The sequence below is a fragment of the Mya arenaria genome, chromosome 4 (genome assembly GCF_026914265.1).
Source record: "Mya arenaria isolate MELC-2E11 chromosome 4, ASM2691426v1".
Lineage (NCBI taxonomy): Eukaryota > Metazoa > Mollusca > Bivalvia > Myida > Myidae > Mya > Mya arenaria.
This window is the reverse complement of record NC_069125.1, coordinates 79,201,334-79,226,313: the sequence shown is the minus strand read 5'-3', so window position 1 is coordinate 79,226,313 and position 24,980 is coordinate 79,201,334. Positions and strand designations below refer to the sequence as shown.

Genomic DNA, 24,980 nt, shown 5'->3' with positions numbered 1-24,980 from the left:
CATTGATTTCCTCAGAATATAATTTAATTTCATTTACGACTGTGTTCAAATTTACCTCTTGTGAATGTAATGCGTAGGGCGCGCAGGACATGTTGCTGACGCATATATATAAATGTATGTACCTGATCGACACGCAAAATCTGTACACATATTGTGCATCACTATGCTTTTTATTGAAACATTATGTTACCCTTTCGTTTATAAAATGTGTTCTGTAATAACTTGTATATAATGGTTATTGAAGTGTTCATTTCAACGAAACTGCCACCATTTGTTCACCCCTTAATAACAATTAAAAACAATGCAAAAGTAACAATAATTTATATGATTTCATTTTTATTTTCTCATATCAAAATGGCTATACGCATAAATACATGTTGCCTGATTATATTGAACAGTTTTCAATTAATGCATATTTAGAACATTGAAACAAGCGTGTACAAATATCAGAATGAACAAAATAACTATCTATTTTTTAATACATCTTCAACGATGTATTTTGTACACACTCCTCCTTCGACATACCAACTACACTTTGGAAGATCCAACTTTAGCAGTATGTTGCACAATTCCTGGGATATATATCCCTTTTCAACAAATATTTGTAGACAAAATTCACACTTTGTCAATTCCAAAGCACGCGAAAGATGGAACACTATATGAGACTCTAAGTCTGTATAATCTGTGCCGAAAATGTCAATGGTATAAGACTCCGGGGGACGGGAGCAGGCAAAGTTACTTCCGGCAGAGAGCAGCCCTCGTACTTCTCCATTGATTATTCTCACTGAAGAAAAATATTGCGTGTTCATTCCTCTCAGAAAATGAACGTTTTGTTCAATAGCTTGATAAGGAATGTAATCAACAAGCATTCTCTTGTTTGGGAATAGGTACGTGTTGACTATCTCATCTTTGATAAAACATTCAAGCAAGTGATCCGTATCCACAAGAGTGATGTTCCTCAGGGAATTTTGACACGAGCTGACGATGTGTTCAATGGCATCTCTTACCACGTGGTTAACCACTCCAGCATAATGTAACTGAAACAAAAGAAAAGAAGATTTTGTTTTCAAAATCGCGTCTCTCAATAACTGGAGGTGTTCCACCCACAGGTGGTCGTTACATAGATTGGAAATTTAAAATTGACCATACAGTCCTTTGATATTGTTTAAACTGAAATTATATGAAATTTCAATAAAAATCAAATCTCTTAGCGTTTTATGTAAAAAATATCATTGTATATATGATAAATTAGACAAGGTAAAAATGTCCAGAAAGCCCCAAACCACATTGACCTAAACAATGTGAATATTTCCTATAATAATTAACAAAATCTTATACATTTTACACTGCCAGACAGGTGAAAGACAAAAGATACAAGAAAAACAGAACTTTTATGATATTTCTTGTTTCAATTCTTACATCAGATGCACAAACTCAACACTGAAAATGCAAAATACGAAACGATGGAGAGGCTCGAAACCTATATGAAGAATTCCTCCATAAAACACGTTCAATAAAGACTGACATGCAAACTTTGCGCATGCACTACAAAAACTTGAAATTGAATTTCTACATTTGTGAATTCAATGATTAAGACGCGTATAGACCCGAATCGAATGTGTGTTTCTGTGCCAATGAAACTAGGCCAAACGACGTCGTAACAGTTAAAATAACTTAAAGATATTTCGACTTCTTGCGTACCTTCGATGTGATTTCGACGTGTGTTTTCCGGAACTTCTCCGACCTAGCGTATTTGTTGAGTGTGGCCTCAACCATGGCAACGCGCACCTGGCAGCCACTGGCATGTGCGATAGCGTTCAGTAACCCACTCATGGCGCTGGAAAACGACGGGGCGATTTTTAGATTGTTTTTCGCTTATTCTTGCTAACCAGTGAATACTTATGTGAAAAACTACAGAACTTGTTAATATAAAAGTTATCTTCTAGTGCATACCACAATTGGAATGGCATGGCGTTAAACGAAGTAGTTATGTTTTTTAAATGAATAAAATAAATTAGGCATAAGAAAACTTGCACCTCACTGTATTTTGAAGTTCTCACCCAAACAATCCTCGCCTCTCGTACTTTTCGTGGACGCGCCCCGCCTGCCCGAGCATTGACCGACCACCATCCAGTATCAACATCACACCGAACACAACCTAATCAAGGTTAGTTATCATTCACAGTTAACGGAAAATGGTCTTGCAATCTTAAGTTTTTCACTTATCGATTACAAAAACGGTATCTCAATATTTGATTTATTCTATTTCTTACAGGCTTTCCGTTGATTTCGCCTAATACGCAGCGCCTGTTCTTGTCGTTGATAAAGAAGTGGAAATAGTCCGGCAGGTAGTCGAGGCCACGGTACACCTCGCAGCGGAGCGCTAACACCGATGCCATGTCCGCTGCCACCGCCTCTCGAAACACAAGGCCACGCACTGAAAACAATAACTGTAAAGAATTACAGCCATATCGTTGCAGAGTCGACCAAGATAGTGAAATTGTTTCCATTCTTCTGACTCCGTTAAAATTTATTAGAAAACAGCCGCTTAGAACGCTGTACACAATTAATGCCTTTTAGATCGCAATCATCGCCTTATATTTAAGACACAGACCTTTGTTGGAGGAACAACGGCTCCATTGTGACGGAAGGAGCGGCCTCAGTCTGGATATGCAGCTTCCGACGACCATCATTCCGTCAACATGACAGCATTGATGCTATAGAGTGGCATGGGCCGCGGCCGGTATCCTGTCTTATCGTGCGTGAGTAGACTCACAGATAGCGCTTGAGTCAGAGATAAATGTACGATGTGTTCGTCCACTGCTGTTCAGGTCAAGAAGAGTCACTAATAATGAGATTGTCATCAGTATGATTGAAAGATCTGAATTGCTGATAAGTAAACAAAACACTTGTTAAAGAATTGACAAAAAGTCCGTTTCATTGCAAAAACAAAATAAACAATTTTAAAATTTCATGTAAAATGAATATAAAAGATACATGCAATTAAGACACGTAACAGGTTATCAGGAACGGAAGACGTTATCTCAATCTGTCCAAATTTTGAGAATTTGTCATTTGATAAACGTGCGTATGCATTGCACATGCCTTGGTTGGCAAACGATTGATCGTGCGAATTTTTCTCGAGTTATTCACGTGATTTAGACATAATTTTTGTCAAATACGTATATTTGCAAACTATTAATAATAAATAATGATATGAAATAAATTACGAAATAAAAAATCAGTCAATCAATCAAAAAATTATAATAAATAAATCAATAATAGAATAAAATTAAAATGAAGACGTGGAATGAATAAAGCTATATCGCATGCCAAATACATGGTTTACTTATAACTGTACGAAATTAGGCTATTGGACACTAAATAGAAATATTTCAATTTAACGTGTCTGGAAAGAGAGTATTTTAAATAATAAAAACTGTAATAATGGAACAGCATTGTTGCTATGACATCTTATTTACATTTCCTTGACCACAACTCTTCCTTACCAATGGTTTCGTTTTAGCTCATGCAGCGCCTCTTTCTTCTATCACTAATTAAGACAGTAGTACAAGGGACATATAGGTATAAAAATGACATCAAAGCAGCTACGCTACGGCCATTTCAATAAAAATAACACCTTTCCGCTTCAAAGTCCCGTATCGCAATGATTATGGTCGTTGGTTTACATCAATTGCGCATGAAATCGTTGACATGAGTTACTTAATTTGTAGCGCATTTAAGTTTCGATGTTTCTCAACACTGGTATCATGCCCCACATTCTGGTACATACATTATAGATAAATTTATTTATCAATAATAATCATGGCAATTATAAGTCCATCTTTAGTATTAGGCAATCGTCCGCATCACGAAACAACATAATTTAGTCTTAGATAATCTAGAAGACATAAATCGTAGCAGTTAAGCGGTATTTTCAACCAATCAGAGAGTAGTATTTAAAACTAATTAGGCATATACGCATACGCTAGATTGACCTATGCGTGATTGTCGAAATAACCAAAGTCATTTCGATGCAAGACGATGGAGAGGAATGATGAATATTTTTCTCCGTATATTTAAACAATAACGTCAACTTCGAGGATAATGAAAATGACGCTATATATCATTTTTTTCATATCGAATACGGCTGCCACGTTACTGCTGTTATTCCATTTAAAATTGCCAATACGCACATGCTTTGACTTTATTTGCTCTAAACCGTCCCCTGTACTACTTCCAACAAAGGCCTGCCTGACTGATTAAGTGTGTGGCTTTGAAGCCGAGTCGCGCATTTATGTTCTGGACTATGAGGCATACAGACCACACCCTATTGATGACAAAATGTCAGAAGATCATCAAAACAGTGTTTCTTGTGTTAGTCTGGGTTTGCTTGGTGAGTGAATTTCTTACAAAATCATGAGTTTCTTTTACTTGTAACTAGTAGAACTATTATTTGGATATCGGTAACTTATAGAACTAGTTAGCTGTATAAACAGATAACTCATTATCATGTATATTTAAGCCGAGGTCATATTGGAATCACAATAGGAATTTGCAGGTTCACAACGAAAATTTAGAGGAATTCGTGGCATGTCTTGCGATGTTGTACGACAATCGTAGGAAAAAATATGTCTTGCGACGAAAAATCTATCGTGGCTTTAAAATCGGACTGCACAATGTTATGCCACGATTGATTGATTGATTTTTTGTCCCACATGGGTCTAAGTAATATCACTCGAGTACCATACAACATTCACACGGCATTCGTACGAAACTGCCATGTTTGTGATCCCATGTTTGGTGTAATTTCGACAGATTGTCGTGATATAATCGTTCGAAATTCATAGAAATTAGTACGATATTTGCATGATACTATCAAGTTAATCCTATGTACACCGTATTCGCGATTTTTCCCGTCTTGAAAACATTTTAAACCTCATTTGACCAGTTCCACAACATTGTTCATTTTAACAAAATTTAACCACGACAGAAACATGTACATTTCGTACGGCAAAACCATCGTGGGTTTCATTGTGACCGATGCTTTAGTATGTATAACGAATAACTATCCAAAATAATATAAATAAACGATCCTTCAATTTCTACTCCGTTCAACCTCGTTGCTGTAATGTTGTGTAGGGTCTGTACCTGGAGATCACAGGCCCGACGCTGATCGACCTGAAGATCAAGACGGGGGCGGACTATGAGGAAGTGGCGGTCGCTGTTTCCGGCCGCTCGGTCGGCTACTTCATTGGATCTGCCATAGGTAACACCTCCACCTGCATACAGGTCGCATACTACTAAGTAATATTACTATATAATCTAACACAGTTGACAAATGTGCACGCGAAATAACTTAGATTTCTAATGCTTCACGACCCAAAACACCATATATATATATATCTGGGGAGAAAGTTCAACTTGTGTACTTAACATTAAAAACATTTAGAAAAAAGGAACGTTTCTTAAGAAAAATATTTTTTGGTGAAAAAGTCGCAGTCGATAAGATGACCAAATCCGGTGAAGGAGCACAACAATGCGTTGAAAATGTAAACAAAAAAGTAGATCAAGTAAATCCAGCATGTTCAGTCAGTTTTTTAAAACACAAATCATTCAGCTTCAAAACCTATAAATATGAAAAGTAGCCAATGGTCTCATATGGTATCACTATGCTTTGATTTGCCTTACAGTATCTTGTACGGTAGTGCAGTAGAGGGAACACTGCTATTGACGCCTTTATTATTTGCTTAATATTATTTTTTATTATTTGTTTGCTCATGTTTCAACTACGTACGATCCATTATACTCTTAAAAATATTGTTTGAAATGATTATTATAACGTTCAAATATAATTTCACGTTCAAGCTTCTTGTCGTTTGTCTTCTATACTTTGTCTTATGATACTAACCGTTGCTCAATGCTATGTCATGCTAGTGAAAAGCAATATCACAAATTTCAAAAATGTCCATATTTTGTTATTTTAGGCGGTGTTTTGGTTGACAAATGGCTACATTTCTGTGACCTGATGATCGGAGTGTGTCTCACGGGAGGCGGTATAGCAACAATATTCGTTCCTTTTTCTCCAACTGTGGAACTTCTCTGGTTAATTATCGTCATACAGGGAACGTTCGAAGGAATTATAAACATTGGTATTGTCTACACGTTTATCTTAAAGTTAATAATATCTTGATAAATGTCTGTTTGAAAAAATGCAGAACCAATGTTTTTAGTAGAGCGTCGATCTATAAACAATACATAAATAATCAACCTAACACTAGTCACACTTACGTTCATTAAATGGTTTTAAAATGTTTATATCAACAGCGGGCCAGAAGTTGATATTGCTGCTATGGGAAAAAGATGCTGCCTCCCCGCTTCATATTCTCCACGGAGGGTTTGGTATAGGCTCATTTATCATCCCCCTCATTGCAAACCCCTTTCTCGCCATTCCGAGGGAGACACACGCTGGTCTTAACGGTACATGGAACGAGACGCTTGGCCGACAGTCATCCATGGCGAACAATACAAATGCATCTTTAAGCGCGACACATGCGAGGACGTTTGGTAATGACACTACAACCGAGTATTTACGGGAATCTAGGATAGAATACGCATACCTGATCTCAGCCATCATTACGCTAGCCTTATCAGCCGTGTTTTACGGCTACCACTGCAGGGGATACCGGTTTCAGAAAAGTCCAGGAGCTGAACACAATGAAACAAAAATGCACAAATTTACAGAACATTGTAAAACTATGATTAATCCTAAAACGTGTACAGATGGGAAGCTCTTTTATGGGATTCAAATGTTCAGCATATTGTTCATATATTATTTCAATATTGTTGGTGGTGAACGTATTCTAGGAAAGTTTATTAGAGCTTACGCTATTGAGCAGTTAGACTTCTCAGTAAGCGAAGGAAGCTACATTAACACGACATTTTGGATTAGTTTTGCAGTCGGACGCATCTCCGGATTTATTGCCGCAAGATACATTCCCATCCGAATGCTCATTCTTATAGAGACAGGTGGTGTGTTTGTATTCTCGATTCTCCTTAACATCTTTGCCGTAGACAACACACTGGCGCTGTGGATACTGATCCAACCACTGGGCCTGTTCCATGCGCCGTGCTTCCCCTCAATGATGGGTTGGGCCGACTTTCACATGGAGATGAGCGGCATGGCAATCACCTTCCTACTGTTGGGCGGTTCCTGTGGCGGCGTCGCCTACCTCAAGATAACCGGGTTCCTGTTTGAAACATACGGTCCAAGAGCCTTCCTTTACCACATTCTTGGGTACGGGATAGCCTGTATCTCGCTCGCCATCCTTCTAGACGTCATTGGTGCACAGCATGGAAGCAGATTTGTAGATATGAAAAAGGACATAGTTTCACACGAGGAAGATGTGGAAATGATGTCGATTTCGCAGCAACACGATGAACAGGATTATGATGACCACAGTGAATAAACAAAAATTGCGACGTGAGCGCAATTACGAACCTGTCCAGTTCGGTGTCACGGTGAAATGATCCTATTTGAGTGATTTTTAAAATAGTTTATTTTGAAATACGATGTAGCCTAACGAGTGACCAGTTTTATAATATCGTCTCCGGTGAATGCGTTTTGAACTTATTTCTTAGCAAAATATTCGACACAAAAATGGAAACATTTGGAATGTAAAACAAAACTATAAAAAAACTGTTATTTGTTGTTATTATTATTAAGACTAGCTAAGTATTTATACATCATATAAAAGCAACGTTTTGCAAGCTATTTTATACATGGTTTAGTTTCAATCATTCTTTATTAGTTTTTAAACAAAATACCAATTACGTGATGTCGGATTCGTATTCCTGACAATTTTATCGGAGAATAAAAGACGTACCATTTCATCATAATTACCAAGAAAACTTGGGACAATAACGTATTTGAGTTTGACGCGCCATATAGCACAACTATTGTGTACATATAGTTCCAAAAACTATTGCAGTACTGTTTATTATCATTATAACAAAATTTAACTTGAATGTTGGTCAATATGGGATGTTGTTAACCTGAGATTCGTTTAAAATTTCACACTGTCTAACAAAAGTTATAGCTCTTGGTGTAGTTAATATTATCTGAAAAGTCTTGCGTCGCCAGTAACTCTAAAAGAATTTCACATACAATAGTGTAACTTAACAGAAATGCTGGTACTTGTTGGTTCTTTAACCGTATACATGTGAAAATCATGCAATCGTCTCCAAAAACAGTTTACTGTCAGTGGGATCTACCTCACTTTCCACATTTTCGTGTCCGGACCATGGAGCGAGATCGCTGGAAGAGAACATCCCATAGACGAGGGCTCCTAGCACGGATATCACAGACGCTCCGACCAAAACAGCACGCCAGTCCTCGCTTGTTTGCTAAAACTTATTGTATAGCGAAAATAAGCCTAAGTCTGTCCAGCATGTGTTAAAATATACTAAAGACAAGATGAAATCCGAAAATCTATTTAAAGAAAACACAAACAAAAACACACACACACAAACACAGTAACAGGGAAGTAATCTATAGGAATTTAAATAAGGAGTCTCACATTTTCAGTCAAGTCAGCAACGATGGGTGGAACTTCGATCCCCGGAATGCTGGCGACTGTGTTGGACACAGCAAATAGCAACGAAGCAAACCTATGCGGGGTAGAAATCGCAAAAGTAACTAAAACATTGTCATTAGCTTTTACGTGGTCGCAGTTGTTGACTTAAAGTTATGAAATTTAATCACTTATGTTTTTTTCCTGACAAAGAAAAAATTCTCTAAACATTCCGTTAACCGTAACGTCTTAAAACAGTTTTGTGATTTTTATTTTCGCATCTCATATTTATTATAACGATCCTATGATTTGTATGCCGTCGATAAGACACGAGAATGGAACGTGTATTACCTTGGCGACATGTCGACCCAGTTGCACGTATATCCGGCGCCAAATCCAAGGCCTTCCAGCATGGTACACGCACACAGACAAGCGATCACCAGGCCTCGTTGGTCAATCCGACAACACAGAGAAACACGCCGATCGAAGCTGAAACAAAGTGGTGTGAGCTATGAGGGTAAGAGCGTAAGAGAATCGCAATGGCGATCAAAGATGAAACATTAAACTTAAGGGCCGATGATGTATGGCAAAACTTGACACTTGTGGAAGGATAATGCCTGACTAACAAGAATCAATTCATTTCTTAAAATTAATTGCCTTGATTTCAATTCTTTTCCATTTTTAGTGAGGCGGACTTATGAACCTGAACTTATTGAACGTTATATTTTACATCGTATTTCGAAAATGCAATATGGCTGAAGGCAACACTGTCAAAAAGCCGTATTAACCTGAGACCTGAAAGAGTTTTCGCACCATCGTTACGGAAAACCAGCCTTTCGTGCGAAAACTGTCTGCTCCGATACCTGCGAGAATAACTCCGACCAGCATTGAGATCCAAGGCAAGGCAGAGTACAGTCCATTCTGAAACAATATGACTCACTATAATGATAATCTATAGATAAACTTGGTAGTTAAATTAACACTGTTCATCAACATAAATAGTCTAATTGGTCAGTATGAAAGGTGGCTCCTAGAAGCGTTTGATAAGATGAAACAAAAGAAAGTAAGTTATATAATTAAAACGTGCACTTACAGATTGAATATCGAATTTGAGAACCTCCTTGAGATACTGTGGCAAGCATGTAAGTATTAGGTAAAATGTGCATGTATCACAGGTATGCATGACCACTACAGCAATAGCCGGAGTGTACGTGCAAATATCCCGCCAGGGAATGGCCATTTTCTGAAAAATAATACCGAGAATCTACTTGGTGCATAAAATTACCAAAATTAGACTGGTGGGATCGGGGAGGGGGGATCTGTGGGTGTAAAGTAAGGCACTGACTTACTCTGAACCCAATGTTTACATCTTTTTTAAATATGCGAATCAATTCGGTTAGGTATGAAACAGCAATTGGGTCTTTAAACCATACCATAACAGTGGTGATTTCGATATGACACCATAAGGAATTGGGATTCCATGTTGCCAATCGAGCTGTAATAATTGTGTTTTAACCTTGGTCTTGGACACGGAACATTCCGTCGTTTGTGTCAAATGAGATCTGATGAGCACATATTCCATTTGGCTTATCCGGGGATGACGCTCGGGACTTTTGAAAACAATGAAGCTCCAGGCCGTCACAAATAGAACCCCAATGGCTCCTAACGTGAAACATTATGTCAATATGTTACAAATTAATTAAGGGTGAATTTAACTAGATCGGATTGTCTTTTTAGAAAAGATTCCACGTTTGTCATAGGTTTTCATGTGAACTCACTAAAATATCGACGCCCACCCATTGTCGAATCCGTGTACACAAAGAAAACCTGAAATAGCATTTCCTGCAACCGATCCTATGGTTTGTCCTGTAATGTCATTCAGATTTATCAATGTAATATTAATATACGTCGTTGAGATTTGAATATGAATTAAAACGGTTAAGATTGTCACGATATTACAATCAACGTCGACGTAATAAGAACCATATGTTGTATCTTAAGTACATTTACCTATTGAATTGAAATATAAACCCACATTTGAAATTCCAATCACAATTCTGTCGAAAACAACAGCATATGGGCTTGCCCTTGCTAGTACTGGTATCAGCAGAGTGCACAGGGACGCTAGAGCCATTGACAAGCCAATCACTATCTTGCCGCCAAACCGACTGGCCATCCAGCCGCCGGGGACCTGCGTCACCATGAAGCCGTAAAAGAAACCGGACAGAATCAGGGACTGGGTCTTTTTACTCCATTCAAACTCCGCCGTCTGAAATCGGAAACATATAGATAACTGTTGCTCGTTTATATTGTATTAAAGTATCTTAAGGATAGACAAACACGCTTGTTAAACGCAGTAGCTAATTGCTAATGAAGCTTTTTATGTGTTAAATAAATATATTGTAGAAAAGTGATCATTCGTAGGAAACAGAAATATATCGTCAATTAAAGGCAATATTGATACTATTGATTAATTTACTGCCCATTAACAGTGCTAATCATTACAGCAAGAATTTACTATTAGAATAATGCATTTTTATCAAATAACGAGAAGATATAAGTGATGACCTCTGCCGAAAACTGCTCGTCATTTGTAGACTCACAAGATGCCAGGTCATTGTTTGCAATGCTTATATTTGTCAAAATCTGATACCCAGAGGAGTTACCATCAGGCAGTTTAGCCATACACACGATGGCGACACTCATGTTTGTGCTGAGTCCATAAAAAAGAACCCCGTACCAGAAGCCCAATCAATATTTAAGATATATTCACTATGGAAATCATACAAACTAAAGGCGCCGAATAACCTGAAATGAAATTGACGAGCTTTAGCTTTAGATCAAGGGTAAAAAATGTCCTGAATCATATTCTAAATGAGAAAAATATATAAGTGTAAAAATCTAAATTTATAATTTCTATTATTTGCTTATTTTTTTCTAAATACCTTCACATGAAGCAAACAGCATCTATCTTAATGATGATATATGATAAATTCTATATCATTTAAACTTGCCACATTTGTTATTTGTATGAACGTTTTGTTGTATCACGAAACGAAAGACATGTCTATGTTTAAGTTACATGAAAAAATATTATATAACTTTTATATAATAATAAAATACCGAGAAGATCAATAAGCAATACCATCTTTGCTTCCGTCCTGTTCTTTCTGTACCATCGCTGAATTTCTTTGTCATTAACCTTATATTGCGGACCTGAAAAACAGCAAAAATACCTTTCCAGGCCTCATGAAAATAGCTGTTCAGTGAAAACATGCTTCTTGACGGTTTTTTTTATCAATTCAAAAGAATATTTCCTCTACGAGCATTTTTTTCATTTTAAATATTTTGGACGCGTATTATGCTATAGATTTTAATTGTTTGTGCATGTTGTTATATACTAGATATCTGCGAATCTTAAGTATGATAGTGAGCCACTATGACCATGACCTTCGACATTTTGACTCAAAATCAGTTATGACATATGTACACACTAAGTTTGAAGATCTGAAACGAGTTGTTCTAATAAAGGTTACCATGCCATTGACCTTTAAGATAACGACCGAGTATTGCCATCTACTGACTTTTACTTTTAATGTGCATACCAAGACACTATACCAATTTTTTCAACCGTTTTTGATCGAAAATGTGACTCCGACGAACACGCGGACGAAAACGATCTTATACCGTTCAAACTAAATGATTTAGACGAGAAAATCAATGCGCAGCTTTGTAATTTGTAGTTTTGCCTGTTGTGAACTGTATATCATATATTTGGCACATACAGGGGCGTTTTTATTCCGTTTTAAGGATGAATACTTATGTGAAAAACTACAGAAACAAGCTCAATAGCCAAAAGCTAAAAATTAACCCCGTTTAATGGTAAACTCCAATGACGTAGACCATAAAAACAAAAAGTCACAAACAAGAAAATGGAACAACAGCACAAAACTCCACAAACAGCACCGTGCATATATACTATATAAAAAACTAGGTATGTTTATCAAGGATTGAACTTACAAACATAAACCGAATTCGTATCGAACATAAACGAAGAAAACAAACGTGTTATTCATAGTATTCAGATGCTATTGGTGACGCAATCAGTCACTTGTTGCTATGTTTCAAGATTAAACCACTGAAGTGATATGTAGGACGCCATATTGAAAGTAACCCGTCAACCAAAATTCTGTCATGACATTTATTGAATAAGGCTTTAACCCATTAATTCCGTTTTCAGTGGATAATTTGATGCAAAAGGGTAATTAATCAGTAGGTATATCTTAACTTTAAGGAATTAATTAGCTGATTGCCGGTATAAAAGATTTAAATTGAATTACTATAGCGCAAATTAATAAAATATCTAGAAGCCTTTCTATATATAATTTGCCGCCAAACCGAGTTTAACAATGCGCTATTCTCATGACCAACATAAGCGTGATTCATCTGTGAATTGGTTGAATAAAATTTGAACTGTTGATGCATTCTTAAGATGAGTATCATTCATTATAAATAAACGTTTGCAGGGGCGGTTAAAACGACGTTAGAGGGGCCCCAATTTGTTGGCACGAATTAGGGCCTGCACCACCTTCCCAAGGAATCTATAGAATTATGCACTAAACGTGGTTATGGGGATTTTAGGGGTTACTTTTGCTAAAAGTAGTCTGAAATGGAGCATTCTAGTTTAATTTATGTTTATATTCATTCTACGAAATCGGTGGACCAGAAAACTTGGACAATTACTTTTTCTAGTAGTTTGTGTCAGTGTGACAAACAAGTGACAAAACCTAACATACCGGGTCTCAAGGTGCATTTATTTTCATGAGTGTACATTTATGTGCTTAAAGATTTTAACAATTTAATTAAAAAGAATGATGACGATGTGTTTCTACCTTATCTTATTTAGATAAAATCAATCACAATCTTTCACTTGGAACAACTGATCAGATGAAATCATACTGCGGACGTAAATAACTTTATCACCAAATAACGTTACTGAAATTCATCTATCATAAGTTAGAAATGTATTTTGTCATACTTTAAGTTTAAATAACTAGTTAATAATTTATTCATTTTCTGCAGCTATAATAGACAAACTCTTTTCCACATTTTTCACATACAGGAAACATTTGAACGAGTATAATGCAAATATTAACGACCTCAAACAATGTATTATCCAGCGGTTATAATAGCCAAAGAGTCCTAATTCGTTTAAAAAAGCCATTTCACAACATCTTATAAGAATATAACAAATCAAAACAAGCCATTCTCCACTTTTTCGAATTGTTTTTGTCTTCCAGGGGGCACTACATGCTATGCATAACACTTTACGAGACACAAGCATTCGTATGTGTACGCTGTTTAAGTTCACTTCATGTTTTTATTTCTTTTGGTTGGTCTTTGACCGGAATAAGTTCACTGGAAGCCAAGAGGTCTTACACGAAGGTCCCGAAAACAGAAGCCCCAGCATCAGTCAACAGGACAATTCGCCAATCCGCGCTGCTTTGCTGAAACAAAATAGATTCATTCAACTAGTTTGATCTCAATCATGCTTAAAGTCTCACTGGGATACGACATTGTTTCACATAAAATTGTCTATCCTAAACATATATCACAAAACTGTAAGTGTCAACTCAGTCGATATCTTTATTTCAAAAGGGAAATGATTAAATATTAAATATTAATAATTATTGAATATAATATATGTTACCCAGGTTTCATAGTCTTATTTTAATAAGTTAATCCCTTAAGGCAAAGAGCAGGTTCATTTAACATGTGAACTCAAGTGTGACTGAGTGGTCAGTTGTGTTGTACATGTAATGTGCTGTCCACTGTCCTCATAGGTGATTTTTATGTGTGTACGAGAACAGCTTTTTAAAGTATTTTTTTATTAATAGATACTAACATTTTTGCATATGTCCAGCTCTTATTTTTAAAAATCACTTTCGAGTCAGGTTTTGAGGTGACAACATCTCAAAGATAACTTTCTCATATTTTATTCCACTGCCCGGATTTATAAGTCAAACCTTTGGAGTTTAAAAAGTATGAATCTGAACACATAACCTTCCTTGTAAATGCTAAGAGACGGGGCACGGGTAACAATGGCAATCCCGGCATTCAGTCAACCGGGCGTGGCATGGTGAGGGCGAGTCCTACCCATCATTCTAAACTTTATTTTTGAAGTTGTTTCAACTGAACTTTGTTGAACAGCAGTGTACTGCTGCATGAACGTAAATTTATGAATGCAGGAGATATTTCAGAAAGTAACTTACTTTAACCATTATATATTTTACAACGATTGTGAAGGAAGCTATGATAGCTTATACTAAGTCACTCTCGTTGGCACGATGTTGCACGGGAGTGTGGTCTTGTGTTGTGGGGGAAACCGGAGAACCTGGAGTAAACCCACTAGTCCGGCTTGGTGACCACTAACCAAACTCACATGCGTCCAGGCCGGGAATCGAACCGGACAACCGGTTACTTTATATGGTTGATATACCAAATATAAAAAACATATAGGATTATGCTGTGGCAGTGAAGATTTTGAATAATAGTAAAAAAGTTTATTTTTTATTTTTTGAAAATTTAAAGTGTTTACTGTTCATGTTCGACTAACATTTGTATTTGCCAATTAATTCTGAGGTCTGTGAATGAAGTAATTTTCTGTTTGTTTGTCTAATATGCGTTTTCAGTGTAAAGAAATTTCAGTCACAACATAATTAGGTTCTACATGCATAGGGTGTTTTTGGTTATTAGAAAGGTATTAAGAGGGATATATTGACACTTGCTGATATTGAGTAAAGTCGGCCGTAAAGTGCTATTCATTTATTAATATTTACACCTCAACTTCCATTCCTTAAATGAACTGCCTTTCGGCAATTGTGTTCATCAATCGATGAACGCAACATCTTCGGATATGTTCGGATCGTAATTCATAGCATAACAATATACATGAAAGCTATTGATCTTGTTATTGGTTGTATTGTGTCAGTAGGTTCCGTAACATATAGATCAACATTTTAGAAAGTGTTAGTTTATTATATTTTAAATATATTGGTGCCAGAAATGTTTCAATTTTTACGTTTTAAAGTGATTTCAAGTGGTTGATCTTTTCCCGCGTTATTGTGACGTCATTTGAAAAAAAATGTTTCCGGTTATAGTCGGGTCGTTCTATTTACAGAATAGGTAAGAACGGATTACTGAAAGGTTTTCTTAAATGAAATGAAGTAGTTTTTTTAACAATTCTTGAATGAAATAATGAACTATTGGTGTAAATATAAGGAATGAATTGCGGGGTTGATGTCATTATCGGGGATTTGAGCGCACGGGGATCCTTCGGACTCCACACACATTGAGCAACCCAATTGCGTTCATACCCCGATAAAGACATCAACCCCGCAATTCATTCCTTAAATGAGCTCAAAATATTCTTGACTGTATTATTTAACAGTTTGTAGAAATATGGCTGAAACTGAAGCTTTGATATTTCAGCACGACCAAAGTCCACACCCCTGAGAAGTTTCATAGGTGAAGAGGGTCAGTTTCCCTGCGGTTGATAAAAATGTCACATCCTTTGCATGCAGGTTAGAAACATTATTACAAACTGCAATTGAAAATGGGCATATGTCTCCACAATCAAAAAATGATCTGTTACGACAAAACATTTGGACTTTTTTGAAAAGTGAAAAGTTGAAAAGTCAAACCAGGCACAAATATGACACTCTTTCTGATTTCAATTCTTTGTTTAGGGAAATTCGCACTGTAGAGAAAGATATTTCACTGTCGGTAGCAGCACCGAAGAAGACTCAAGCCCATGCACATGCTTTAGCATCCGAAACAAAAATTAAATGATAGATTTAATTAGTTTGAAAAAAATTTGAAAGATAAAATTTCTAAGGTCGAAACTAGGATAGAGATAAAATATGAGTCGAAGATTGGCAAATTATTGAGACGATTAGGACCTAAAACACAAGGTCAACAGATAGGTAACCTACCTTTTTATCAATCTTTCTTTAATGATTTTCAGAACAACAGAAGGGGTGGATATGGGCAATATCGAGGTAGAGGCAGGGGCTCTGGACAGGATCAAAAGAGTAACCGCTTCTGCTGTGGACCATACAGGGGCTGGTGAAAGTAAGGGTCCTGATACTTTGTTTTCACGTCTGGTGAGCAAATCAAATCACACTATGGTTTTAATTAATGAGATCATGTTGGAATGTTTGATTGATACAGATGCCAATATTTCTTTAATTTCACAGAATTCACTTGATGAAATGCCAACCAATCCGGTAATCAAACCATTGGAGAAACTTTGATTGGAAATTTCGGCAGCAAATGGTGCAAAATTGACTATTTAGGTTACATTGAATGTACTTTATCCGTTGATTTTCAGAGTGCTCCTTTGTATGTACCATTGTTGGTAGTCTCCGATAACAAGTTATTCTTGTCCCATTATTCTTGGTACAAATGTGATTCGGTTGTTCCGTGATTGCTCATCTGATGAATTACCCGAGGCGTGGCAGTTGGTAGTAGACAGTTTGAGATACACTTCATATGATGTTAAGTTGAATGGTAAAAAGTCTGTGAGATTAGCATCTAAACAAACTTCAACTCTAACATGTGTTGCAAGAAATGTTGATCCCAAGATAACAAAAGTAGTGACAGAAAATCCAAACTATGGTAATCCTGGCTATACTGTCTGTCCACGGCTTGTTAAGATGAAGCAGTCAGGGTCATTTGCTAGAATTGCTGTATGTAATATATCTATACTCATTAAACCTAAAGTAACAGTTTGCCAGATAACCGAAGTAGACGTTGTTGACAATTTGGCCTCTGAGTAACCTAGTTCCCCGACTCATGAAGAAATAGGAGCAGATCTTGGTGTTAAAATCAACTCTGATAATTTGACACCAGAGCAACTCCTTAGAGTCCATGAAGTATTTGGTAACTGGAAACATGTGTTTTCCACTGGGCCAACAGGCATTGGTTGCGCTAAGCTTCTTAAGCATAAGATTGTGCTTGAAGATGCTAAGTTATTCAAGCAGCCGTACAGGAAGATATCCCCTGGAATGTATGAAGAGGTTCGTATGCATGTTAAGGAGATGTTGGAGGCAGGGGTCATAAAGGAATCTGATAGTCCTTATTCAAGCAATGTGGTCTTATTTAGAAAGAAAGATGGTAGTCTATGATTTTGCATAGATTGGCGCTTTTTGAACTCTAAAACTAGGAAAGATGCTTATATGTTACCAAGATTTGATGATATAGTTGATACATGAGTAGGTTCTACCATGTTTTCAAAACTTGATTTGAGATCTGGGTACTGGAATGTTGAAATGGAAGAAGATAGCAAGCAGTACACAGCTTTTTTTGTAGGAAATCTTGGATTTTACGAGTGGAATAGAATGGTTTGGTTTGACCAATGCATTTGCGACATTCCAGCGTCTTTGCGAGAAAACTATGGGATAATTACACCTTAGTGAATGTTTAGTTTTCAAAGATGATATTCTGATTTTTTCCAGGAACTTTGATGAGCATGTAAAGTGTTTGGAGGCAGTATTATCAAGGTTATCAGACAATGGATTAAAGTTAAAACCCTCCAAATGTGAACTTTTCATGTCTAAAATTTCTTATTTAGGACACACCATTTCTGCCGAAGGAGTTCATACTGATCCAGAGAAGACTGCAGTTGTTGAAAAGTGGCCGATTCCAAGGAATGTGAAAGAGTTGAGGCAATTTCTAGGGTTTGCAGGGTATTACCGAAGGTTTGTTCCTTACTTCGCCTCGATGGTTAATCCTTTAAATGCATTGCTTAAAGGTTACAGTAAAACGGCAAGAAAAGTAAACGGCGCAGAAATAGTCCTGTAGTTTGGAACTTGGGAATGGAACAACAAAATGATGGTACAGAGCGTGTTATAGCCTACGCTAGTCGAAGTTTGAAGTCAACTGAGTTGCGATATCCTGCGCACAAACTTGAATTTCTTGCTTTGAAATGGGCTGTAACAGAAAAGTTCAATGATTATCTGGTAATACTTTTGAAGTAGTGACTGATAATAATCCCTTGACATATATTCTCACTACAGCAAAGTTGGATGCAGCTAGTCACCGTTGGGTTGCGGTTTTAGTATATTTCACCTTTTCATTGCGTTACAGGTCAGGCAAGTTAAATGTTGACGCCGATGGACTTTCAAGAATTCCAGAAGTATTTTCTGATGTTGTCCAAGCTGTCTGTGGAGCTGCTTTAACAGATGTATCACTTGTTTCTTGTATTTCTATACGCCCTGAATCTCCAGTGGTGAATGAAGATGATGGTCATATTAACAGCACGCAGCAAATCAACTGGAATGCAGAACAGGCAAAATATCCAATAAAAAAACAATTCTTTGTCAGGAAAAAACATAAGTGATTAAATTTCATAACTTTAAAGTCAACAACTGCGACCACGTAAAAGCTAATGACAATATTTTAGTTACTTTTGCGATTTCTACCCCGCATAGGTTTGCTTCTTTGCTATTTGCTGTGTCCAACACGTTCGCCAGTATTCCGGGGATCGTAGTTCCACTCATCGTGGCTGAATTGACTGAAAATGTGAGACTCCTTATTTAAATTCCTATCAATTACTTTCCTGTCTGTTATTGTGTTTTTTGTGTTGTAATTTTTAATAGATTTTTGGATTTCATCTTGTCTTCAGTATATTTAAACACATGTTGGACAGGCCTAGGCTCTCTTTTGCTATATAATGTGTACGGTTTCAGCAAACTAGCGAGGATTGGCGTGTTGTTTTGGTCGGAGCGTCTGTGATATCCGTGCTAGGAGCCCTCGTCTATGGGATGTTCTCTTCCAGCGATCTCGCCCCCTGGTCCGGACAAGAACATGTGGAAATGGAGGTGGAATCCACTGACAGTAAACGATGTTTGGAGACGATTGCATGATTTAAACATGAATATGGCTTTATTAAAAGAAAAAAAAAACAAGAACCATGAATGTGTGATCTCTTAAAGAAACAGGATCTCATTTTTTAACATTTTCGCAATTTTAGAGGTACTTCTACAATGTTAAAGCTGATGCAACATTATTAACTGCATATTAACTGTTGAATACGGTGCATTTTTAGTAATTAAAGGGATACAAAACATACAAAAAAGTCAAAGTTCAGGGTTATTTTACGTGCACTGTTTAAGCTGTTATAAAAATTGTATCGAAGTATTTGCAAAAATACACACAATTATTCACTATGGTTACTATTCTACTGATTGGTTATGCCCTGTTTCGAAATTAAAATAATAAAACTTGGTTTTCTTTGATTTCTCGCCGAAATTGGAGCAAAATTACAATTGTAAACACCGGTAAACTTGCTCAAAAAGTTTACCAAAGCTGCTTAGGTGAACATTTAAAAAGTTGATTACTCACAAACACTTGCATTGTAGAAAAGTTCCACATTTGTCAACTAGAGTGATAACAGAAGGGGTGATAAATCACAAACGCCGACTGGCCACAGGAATGGTTAGATTCGCTTTTTTAAAATAGCAACATGAGCATTTGCACTTTTAACCTGCATTCCGCTCAAGGTACAACAGTGCTTGTGTAATACTAGGAGGTACATGCAACGCAAGACTTTTCAGATACTATTTACAACGTCAAGGACAAAACCTATTGATAGAAAGTATGATATTTAAGCTAATTGAAGGATTACAACATCCCTGATGTTGCAGATACTGACCAACATTCCGATAAATGTTTTAGGTAAAGGTGTGATATTTTTGCAGCTACATGCGACACAATGTTTTAGTACATTTTTAATAAGGCACCGGCCGCTACCATGCTTTGTTGAATATAATGATATTTTAACAAATTGCTGGTACCCAGCTGTCCATGGTGAAAACATGTGTATAGAGTTTCAAATCAGCATTTACATCGGGCCGATGTCAGATGTGCAACACGGCTCAACATCGGGCCGATGTCGGCATAATGGTTAATTGCCGACGTTTAGCCAACATAATGACGAGTTCCTATTCCGCCCCTATTCTTATACAGCTGAATTGTCATGCCCAATGATAGTTAAAAACAAGGTTTAAAAATAAAATAATGCAGAGAAAACCTAAACCTACAGGCATATTATATACTCATGTTCCCAGATATCTTGTTGGAATTTACTTGTCCCATGCTAGTTATTGCAAAAACTACTCTATTTCCATTGTGTATTTAAAGATATCATTGAAAAATGTGCCAGTTGTTAGAAATCTACGATATGAAAACATTTATCTATATTAATATTTATAATTTCAGCCAGAAATGTCTCAATATTATGCCTTAAACATCAATATTGGAAAAGGAAACACACCATCTTTTCAATTCATACACATATGAGGGAAAAGGTCATAGACTAACAATCAGGGGATATTGGTAACATACACTACACATTACAGTGTAGTATTGTGCGAACAATAGAAACATACATGTGCCATCATCAGATGTTTGTTCTTGTCATCTTTCCGTATCTTTGGGTTGTAGCATGGTGAGGAACACACAAAAATAAATAGGTGAAATCTTCCAGGATAAAAAACAGGTTACATTGGTCTTTAGTAAATTGTTCATAAAGCAATGCCACAAGAAGCATACAATATTTCATTGCAAGAGTTATTGCATCACATTTTTGCACTTGACTCAAAAGTTCAATGTATGAGGCAAAATTGTACCATAAAAGAAGGAAATTTCTCTAGAGTTAGTGATAAAAAGAATAGTGAATTTTTTCTTTCATTTCTATCCTTTTTGTGTAATGTCTGTAACCATTTCAAAGTAGTACGTTTTGATTATGTTAATACACAGCACTACAATTCTCTTGGACATTACAATAATAAACATTAGCCAGTGTGGGATTTTTACTTTTGAAGTGAGAAACAATGAACTATTGCAACATAAACTTTTGATGGTTACAGACACTAAATAATTTTAAATTTCAATAATTACCAAAGAACAATCGTCCATGCCTAAACCTGGGCAAGTCCTGAAACATAAATGTGTTTGTCCTTACCATAATAAAAAACCTGAATGATTAATATCAATGTAAGTTCAATTAACTGTCATTTTAAACCAGTTATTGGAATATAGCATTAACAATATGTTTGATTATTAGTGATTAAACAAAACCACTGCTGATAGTGTTTTACTTAAAAAATCCATAATTTATGACAAATGCCATAAAGCTACAAAACTTACAGAAGTCTGAATAAAACCGTACCAATTTATGTAACATTTCTTATTTAAATTAAGAGTAGTTTGTACTGATAATATTTATTATAAGTGAGACGGCATAATGCTAAAATATGGCCATTTTGGAGCATATTTCAATGCATATCTCAAGAATGAGCCACTTAAAATTTTCTGAAAAGTGAGATAGGTAACTGCAAGGCTGGTCAATCTTTAAAATAAGTTCCTATCTGGTATATTTCTTTCTGTTCTATTGATATAACAAAAAAACAAGAGGCCCATTAGGGCCTATGCTCTACTGGCATAGCTCTTGAGGTCATTTTCAATCCAACGCATGTATGTATGGGTAGTAGGCAACACACATATAGTTCACTTGAAACGTATTGTGTTTTGGTTAGCTAAAAGTGTTGCACGTTCAACATCGGAGGACAGAAAGTGTTGTAAGCAGATTAGTTGCATGAACTCTTTTATATGTGCCAGTGACCGTAGTTCATATCCAAATCATGTACATACTAGTAACAGCACACATTTAAGGAGAATTATATGTTTTAAAGGAACTCGCTCATGATTTTGGACCAAAAAGTACTGTAGCTTCAAAAAAGAAAGTAGGTCCAAGGGTCAAAAATAAGGTCATAAAAGTACAAAATAAATGCTATTTTTTCAAAACTGTACACATGGTCCAAATTTCATTTATGTAGCGTCAAAAATAAAAAAGTAGGTCAAAATGTCAAAGTCAGGGTCATTCGAGGACAACATTGATACTTGTTTTCAAAAATGTACACATGGTCCAAATGTCATTGTTGTAGCTTCAAAAATAAGAAAGTAGGTCAAAAGGTCACAAACAAGGTCATCAAAGTACAAAATAAATATTTGTTTTCAAATATGTAATCATGGTCCAAATTGCATTGTTATAGCTTCAAAAATAAGAAAGTAGGTCAGAAAGTCACAGTCAAGGTCATCTGAGGACAACATTGATACTGTTTTTTTTTCAAAACTGTACACATGGTCCAGATTTCATTGCTGTAGCTTCAAAAATAAGAAAGTAGGTCAAATGGTCACAATCCAGTTTATCCGGGGTAAACATTGATACTTACTTGCAAAGCTGTACACATGGTCCGTATTTTATTGATGTAGCTTTAAAAATAAGAAAGTAGGTGAGAAGGTCATTTCCAAGATCATCCTAAAAAACATAATTATTTGATTTGAAAACTGCACACATGATCGAAAGTTTATTACTGTAGCTTCAAAAACAAGAAAGTAGGTCAAAAGGTCACAGTCAAGGTCATCTGATGACAACATCGATGCTCGTTTGTAAAACTGTACAAATGGTCCAAATTTTATTGCTGTAGCTTCAAAATTCAGAAAGTATGTCAAAAGGTCACAATCAAGGTCATCTGAGGACAACATTGATACTTGTTTGCAAAACTGTACACACGGTCCAAATTTCATTGCTGAAGCTTCAAAAATAAGAAAGTATGTCGAAAGGTCACAGTCATTTTCATCCGAGAACAAAATCGATACTTGTTTGCAAAACTGTAAACATGGTCAAAATTGTAATGCTGTGGCATTGAAAATAAGAAAGAAGGACGGAAGGTCACATTCAAGGTCTCCCAAAGACAACATTGATAATTGTTTTCAAAACTGTACACACGGTCTTAATTTCATTACTGTAGCTTCAAAAATTAATCATTATTTCAAAAGGTCATAAACAAGGTCATCAAATTAAAAAATAAATATTTGTTTTCAAAACTGTACACATGGTCCAAATTTCATTGCTGTAGTGTCAAAAATAAGAAAGTAGGTCAAAAGGTCACAGACAAGATCATCCCAGCACGACATACATATTTGTTTTCATACTGTACACATGGTCCAAATTTCATTTCTGTAGCTTAAAAAACAAGAGAGTAGGTCAAAAGGGGTGGGGCCAGCTTTGACCCCATGGCCATAATTTCAACTGTCTTGCTAGAAGGCCATCATATGATGCTCCACAACAAATATCAAAGGTATGAGCCTTGTAGTTTGAAACAATAAGATTTTGAAAGTTTTTCTTATATAAGTCTCAAGAAAACTTGTGACCCCGGAGCATGGCAAGTTTCGACCCTAGGGGAATTATTTGAACAATCTTGGTAGAGTACCACTAATTGCTGCCATTTTTAAATAGCAAGAGTCTGGGCCTAGCGGTATCAGACAAAAAGATTTTCCAAAATTTCCCTATTTAAGTACACCAAACTTGAGAACCCCGGGGCGTGGCCAGTAATGACCCCAGTGGCATAATTTGAATAAACATTCACAAGATCACATTTCATGGATGCACAAAAATCATAAAACGACAAAAACAACTAGTCACGAAAATATATTACATGCATTCCTTTTCAACATATTTATTCGAAATAAAAGTATTTATTTCTTTCGAGATTAAAACTAAGTATAAGTACTGAGTATAAGAATAGTACTATAATAATGTCTTATATTCATGCGCTCAACAACGATTCAAACAGTACTTAACATTGATAAAAAAAAATAAGACTGGACTTTTAACATCTCTTTGACACGGCACAAATACCGCAAAAAATATTAAAGTAACTAATTTCCTAAATTGTAATCAAATAAGCATAAACAAAATATTTTAATTACAAAATTTATTAAAAATAACCTTATAAACTTAAAGCAAGGAAGGACAATGCATATGTTTCAACTTTCACGAGCATTTCATTCCCCTTGCGATTAATAAATATTTAAATTCAGTATTATTAAATAATAAAAACATTTTAAGTTTATAAGGTTATTTTTAATAAATTTTGTAAACGGAAATACCGCAATTTTTGTACCTCTAAAATTGCGAAAATGTTGATATTGCAGATGCACTGTTAAACTCTTATGCACAATTTGTTTTTTGTTTTACCATAAGAAGTGATCAAACTACGAATCATACATTATATAGTAAAAAATAAGATCCTGTTTCTTTAAGAGATCATACATTCATGGTTCTTGTTTTTTTCTTTTAATAAAGCCATATTCATGTTTAAATCATGCAATCGTCTCCAAACATCGTTTACTGTCAGTGGATTCCACCTCCATTTCCGCATGTTCTTGTCCGGACCAGGGGGCGAGATCGCTGGAAGAGAACATCCCATAGACGAGGGCTCCTAGCACGGATATCACAGACGCTCCGACCAAAACAACACGCCAATCCTCGCTAGTTTG

The 24,980-nt window shown here is 36.1% G+C and overlaps 4 protein-coding genes across 12 annotated transcripts in view; 1 reads left to right on the top strand and 3 right to left on the bottom strand.

Moving 5' to 3' along the window:
* Nucleotides 1–349: 349 nt before the first annotated feature.
* LOC128231104 (histidine N-acetyltransferase-like) lies at nucleotides 350–2,690 on the bottom strand. Its single transcript, XM_052943523.1, has 5 exons — nucleotides 2,615–2,690; nucleotides 2,274–2,437; nucleotides 2,061–2,158; nucleotides 1,702–1,837; nucleotides 350–1,037 (listed from the first exon to the last, which is right to left on the bottom strand). The coding sequence occupies exons 1-5, from the start codon at nucleotides 2,688–2,690 to the stop codon at nucleotides 465–467; spliced, it is 1,047 nt and encodes a 348-aa protein (XP_052799483.1). The 3' UTR covers nucleotides 350–464.
* A 1,619-nt stretch (nucleotides 2,691–4,309) lies between these two features.
* On the top strand, nucleotides 4,310–7,608 carry LOC128231103 (sodium-dependent glucose transporter 1B-like). The gene is made up of 4 exons (XM_052943522.1): nucleotides 4,310–4,396; nucleotides 5,143–5,269; nucleotides 5,988–6,152; nucleotides 6,328–7,608. Exons 1-4 carry the CDS (start codon nucleotides 4,310–4,312, stop codon nucleotides 7,467–7,469), a joined length of 1,521 nt encoding a protein of 506 aa, XP_052799482.1. The 3' UTR covers nucleotides 7,470–7,608.
* A 1,322-nt stretch (nucleotides 7,609–8,930) lies between these two features.
* Nucleotides 8,931–11,298, bottom strand: LOC128231200 (sialin-like). Its single transcript, XM_052943702.1, has 5 exons — nucleotides 11,142–11,298; nucleotides 10,609–10,842; nucleotides 9,667–9,816; nucleotides 9,362–9,494; nucleotides 8,931–9,062 (listed from the first exon to the last, which is right to left on the bottom strand). The coding sequence occupies exons 1-5, from the start codon at nucleotides 11,277–11,279 to the stop codon at nucleotides 9,010–9,012; spliced, it is 708 nt and encodes a 235-aa protein (XP_052799662.1). The 5' UTR covers nucleotides 11,280–11,298; the 3' UTR covers nucleotides 8,931–9,009.
* A 2,076-nt stretch (nucleotides 11,299–13,374) lies between these two features.
* Nucleotides 13,375–24,980, bottom strand: part of LOC128231199 (sialin-like) — a 29,863-nt gene continuing 18,257 nt past the window's right edge. For 3 of the 9 annotated variants that reach the window (XM_052943700.1, XM_052943698.1, XM_052943699.1), the window contains exon 12: nucleotides 24,114–24,980. In XM_052943700.1, coding sequence (XP_052799660.1) covers nucleotides 24,804–24,980 — 177 coding nt within the window. In that variant the 3' untranslated portion in view covers nucleotides 24,114–24,803. Of the gene's footprint in view, nucleotides 14,081–16,567; nucleotides 18,909–21,536; nucleotides 21,574–24,113 lie in introns of those variants that run through there. The other 6 variants (XR_008260310.1, XR_008260311.1, XM_052943701.1 and 3 more) reach the window with 6 other exon arrangements.

Coding starts and splice junctions, on each gene's coding strand:
- LOC128231104 (XM_052943523.1), bottom strand. CDS start 2,690: ATGGTCGTCGGAAGCTGCATATCCAGACTGAGGCCGCTCCTTCCGTCA. Junction 2,438..2,614: donor CCGTTGTTCCTCCAACAAAG/GTCTGTGTCTTA, acceptor TATTGTTTTCAG/TGCGTGGCCTTGTGTTTCGA. Junction 1,838..2,060: donor GAGAGGCGAGGATTGTTTGG/GTGAGAACTTCA, acceptor GTCGTTTTCCAG/CGCCATGAGTGGGTTACTGA.
- LOC128231103 (XM_052943522.1), top strand. CDS start 4,310: ATGAGGCATACAGACCACACCCTATTGATGACAAAATGTCAGAAGATC. Junction 5,270..5,987: donor CTTCATTGGATCTGCCATAG/GTAACACCTCCA, acceptor TTGTTATTTTAG/GCGGTGTTTTGGTTGACAAA. Junction 6,153..6,327: donor CGAAGGAATTATAAACATTG/GTATTGTCTACA, acceptor TTATATCAACAG/CGGGCCAGAAGTTGATATTG.
- LOC128231200 (XM_052943702.1), bottom strand. CDS start 11,279: ATGAGTGTCGCCATCGTGTGTATGGCTAAACTGCCTGATGGTAACTCC. Junction 9,817..10,608: donor TTGTGATTGGAATTTCAAAT/GTGGGTTTATAT, acceptor ATTATTTTTCAG/AAAATGGCCATTCCCTGGCG. Junction 9,495..9,666: donor TCAAATTCGATATTCAATCT/GTAAGTGCACGT, acceptor ATATTGTTTCAG/AATGGACTGTACTCTGCCTT.